This window comes from Nestor notabilis, unplaced genomic scaffold (genome assembly GCF_000696875.1).
Source record: "Nestor notabilis isolate BGI_N333 unplaced genomic scaffold, ASM69687v1 scaffold1653, whole genome shotgun sequence".
In the NCBI taxonomy this organism is placed as follows: domain Eukaryota; kingdom Metazoa; phylum Chordata; class Aves; order Psittaciformes; family Psittacidae; genus Nestor; species Nestor notabilis.
In genome coordinates, this window is record NW_009921288.1 from 98,909 (window position 1) to 103,468 (window position 4,560).

A 4,560-nucleotide genomic window follows, 5' to 3' on the forward strand; every position below is an offset into this window, starting at 1 on the left:
TCAGCAGGATAGTGAGAGCCAAATGACAATTCTTCAGAAAGGCATCACACTGACATGTGACAGAATACCAAAACTGTTGTATGAAATAGACACCTACTTCTGCCCACGTTATGATAGACCTTTAAAAAAAAAAAAAAAAAAAAAAAAGGCCACTATGTAGATAAGGGTTCTAAAATCTTTGTGTTCTTGGGAAATACCAGACAAAGTCATCTATGCTTAAACTCAAAAGAAACTGTACCCAGAAGTATTCAGAAGTCCAAATGTAGAGTTACTGAACTGGTACTGAAGCACACTGCCACATAAACTTTACAGCAAACAGAAATGAAAGATGTCTATAGAACCTGGCAGGGCAAGTGTTACACCCCACTCACTTTCCTGTTTAGTAAATAAAAAAGTGTATTTATTTCATCAAGCACTGTGTCCACAACTTCTCTGAGCTGTGCATTTCTTGGCTCAGTTCATGTATCAGGCACCAACACAATTTACTGAAGCCCAGGAGCATGTGCTGGGAAGCCCAGCTCCAAGCTTATCCTTTTAAATCTTCAAATTCTTCCCCGATCTTCTGTCATTGCCCTCCACTGAAGTCAAGACACAGAAGTATGTGTGTCTTCACACACCTTCTTCAGACCTTCTAATTTTCTCATAGTCCTTGTAATTTTATTTTTTTTCTGGAGTTCTCTAGTTTGTCTTTATGTTACACATAAACAAAGGTATCATGAAGAAGTCACTTTGTGCAATCCTTTAAAATACAGCTTTGCTCAATTGGATGACTTGTGGGATTTCCCGCCCCCCCCTCCCCGTTTCCAGCAGATTGCTAGTGAAATAGCTACTGTTAGTTCCAACTGAGTTGTAAAAAGAAAAACAAAACAAAAGTGATACATGCTTTGTACCCAAGCTGCATCAGACAGGGAAAACATGCTGCAAACCTTCACACCTACCTAACATTAGGGCTAGCTTGCTGTGACTCAAATTCCTCTCATGAAAGGCAACAGCTTCAGAGACAACAAACGTGCTAGGATATCACAGGGTTAATTAAGTTATAAATGTCCTAGAACAGCCTTAGAATGGACCTTTCAACCTCGTGGATGAGCAGACTACTACCAGCTCTCAGAATTTCTCATAGATCACAATAAATCCATTCCCAGAATATGTGACAATACTATATAGTCCAACAATATAGTGACAATCAGTAGTCTAATTACGTAGCATTAGAGAACATGAACACTCAGCTGCACTTTAGGGATGACTATCTTTCTGTATAGCCTTTTAGGGCATAAACTCTGCAAAGTTTAGCTACATTACTCATTGGCAAGTCAATGAGATTGTAACACTTTCCAGTGTTCAGCATATTCTTAGGTCTTCAAAAGAAGAAATATATCAGTACACAAATACATCAGTGCACAAACAAGCCTAAAGTACTCCACACAGAATGCATTTATCATTAGCTTTCGTTCTAAAGAATACTTGAATATACTTACCATAAAATGTCAGGTACCCAAAGAGAGCAGACATAAAGTAAATTAGGAAACTCAGACCAATTCCTGTGATGGTTACATTCTGCATTCTACTTTTGGATGGACTAAAACACACACACACAAAAGAAAATTAGCGTTGCTTAATCTGTATCACGGACTACTAAACACAATGCAACTTACACAGCATCTTGCCCTTCATAAGAAAGCACTGTCTTAATTTATAGCAACTGAGGATTTGCTGAGGTCTGTGCTGTCAGTAATATCTAGGGGTTTTAAAAATATGTTTAATCTGACAATTAAAGGGCACTTTTCACAGCAGTCTCAAAGGAGACAATAAACACCATCCCCATCTTGTAGGAAATTTAGACATACCAGAGTATCTTTTAAATCAAAATTCTGATTTATACAGGATGACATATATTCAGAGGTGGGAAGAGAATCTGGTCAAAAAAACCCCACTGAATCAGATGTGACCAAATGCAGATTCAGTTACAGCAATAAAAATTAACTAGTAAGTACCTTAGCAAATGACCTTTTTTTCTCCCAACTGTCCAGGCCAGGACAATGTACTGACATTGATGATGGAATCATATTTGCTACTTTTCTCTCCTGTAAGAGAGGAAAAGCCAGTACAGGCTAAAACCGTACATCTCCCAGATAGATCAAAGCTACTTAGTTTGCATTGTTTGATGCAGTGACTTGAAAATAAAATTTATTCAAGATTAATTTAGGGAAAATATTACAGAAATACTATCATATTTTATATATTGCATGTGTTCTCATACATTACCTTCGGAGCTCACAATAGATGGGTAAGACTGAGGTATGGCAGAGAAAAGAGAAGGCCATGGTTGGTATTGCATAAGCACTCTAAAATAGAAGAAAAGTATCTTGTAGATTGTTCGTTATTACAGATGGTTATAAAAATATCTGGATGAATTCAGAATTCAGTTCAACTGCTTGAAGTCAGTGGTCATCTCTCCAAAATGATGCTTTGAGACAAATCTCCACCACACAGAATGGCATCTGAATTATTCCACAAAAAAAAATGGACCTTTTCAACTAGTAGCTCTTCAAGTGGTGGTGACAGCTTACTGTTTCAGGAGCAGAAGTCATGCTGTATATAAACTAAGAACTGAAAGACTTTTTTAGCTATACGGAGGCAGAGTACTTACATAAAGAGTAGGATTTGCCCCAGAGTCAGTGAATTATTCCTGGAATTTTCTAAGAAGTTTCCTAAATTCTAATACCCATAGCTGCCTGTCAAATCACTGACTCCTTCATCCTGATTTCACTTTTTTCTTATTACTCCTTAACAAAAATTTGCATATAGCATCCAGAAAATATAACATGCTTTGGCATCTGAAATTTTAAGATAGTTACATGAAGTTGCAACACCACAATTAGTGGTAAATTATTCCAAAAAACTTGTAATAAAAGAGATGAATCATCTACTATAGCTTACTTCAACTGCCAAGTGGAGTAAGCTGAACTATAACAAACACATTCATGCTGGTATGATCAGGCCCACACTGGTAAAAATATGCCACTTCCTAGATAAAGTTTAAATTAAAGAAGTAGAGATAACTCCCAAGATTCTTCAAAGCACAAAAGGCCAGAATCTCATGGTAGATGTTTCTGATCAAAGTAAAATTTCTTCTTACATCTATAGAAAACATTTGTCTCATGTTTGCACTGCCCAAACTTCCCCCAGCTTTTTCTTGGGAGGGTGGGGATGGGATTGTTCGGTTTTTTTTCCAGAGAAGTGCAACGGTGTCTCTCCTAAATTCCACTATGCTACAGGCATATGCCAGATTTATTCTTACCTTTCTCCCTTCATCTTCACCCCACAGAGACTAGGGTTCTACATGATACTTCCTCTCCTGCAAGCCTTGATAGGTGATGACATGATTTAAATGCCACATTAATCAACAAATACCAGAGCTGGCATCCAGCAAAACGCACAAGATTGCATTAGGCCTGAAGAATTTGCTTCAGGTAAGAAAAAACTAAGGTTAGGTCCAGGCAGTTTCAGGAAACCTGTTCTACCTTGCCAGGAACTAAAAGTGTGCATACAGCCAAACAGCACTGACTTCCGCTGAGGGCATATTAAGTTGGCTTGATCCGACTGCATCATGAGGCTGACCACTGCTGCATCTGTTATACTTTATACTTCACAAAATGTTTTCATAAACGCTAACTTGGACAGCCAGCCTTCATATAAAAAAAATAGTGAGACTGGATAACACTTGGCAGCAGGTATAGGAAATATTTCAGCAGCCTATAACCAGTTTTACAGAAGAATAGCTTATCCCGTACAGAATTTAAACCCCAATTCTACAAAAACCACCACCCCCCCTTTAAGTTTGCATATTGTTAATACAGATTACCTCTTTTGAAAGATGAAAGACCTTTGCTTTACAATCCCCAGTAGAATTTGAAACCTGTAAAGACATACATGCAAAAAAATGGCATAATGAAAGAACAAGCCCAAACCACAGATATGAAACTTTTTAGTTTCTGTGATGATTAAGAGAAGAAGGAATTTAAATTACAAGTAATTCTGAAAGTGTTAATCTTTAAAAAAAAAAGCTTTAGTTGCTAATAAAATTAGAACAACTTCAAAACAGCATGCACTTTACCTGTAAGGTCTCTATGGCACTACTTAGAGGTAGAGGGCAAGGGATCGACCATTTTTTAATCATAATCTGCAAAGACAGTGTATTTGATGTATGAATGATACCCTATAAATCAGTTTCAATTTAGATATATGTAATTAAAACATCAGACTGTTGGTATACAAAGAGGAAGCTACACCTAAAGTAAATGAACAGGCTTGATTGTCAGATAGTTAGGCCACAAGAAGGAAAACTGACAGAAAAACTTGCCAGTGCCATTCCACACAGCTGCTCACTGCACACAGCTGGCAGCCTTATGGCTTGCCTATCTGGAGGTGGTGCACTGAAATGAGCTCTGACATTAACTGAAATACAGCCAGTGCTCCACATTCACTCTGTGTTCCACACTAACTGCCTCCCATACAGAATAGCTGCTGCGTTAGCTATCCCAGGCTCTTTCCCCAAGT

The 4,560-nt window shown here is 37.8% G+C and overlaps 1 protein-coding gene across 1 annotated transcript in view; it reads right to left on the bottom strand.

Annotated features, from left to right (window-relative positions):
* Window positions 1-4,560, bottom strand: part of SLC38A6 (solute carrier family 38, member 6) — a gene marked incomplete at its 5' end in the record, with an annotated part of 18,795 nt that overhangs the window by 4,735 nt on the left and 9,500 nt on the right. Inside the window, 4 exons of the mRNA XM_010011072.1 lie at window positions 1,479-1,579; window positions 2,266-2,345; window positions 3,866-3,919; window positions 4,118-4,183. Coding sequence (XP_010009374.1) covers window positions 1,479-1,579; window positions 2,266-2,345; window positions 3,866-3,919; window positions 4,118-4,183 — 301 coding nt within the window. The remainder of the gene's footprint in view (window positions 1-1,478; window positions 1,580-2,265; window positions 2,346-3,865; window positions 3,920-4,117; window positions 4,184-4,560) is intronic.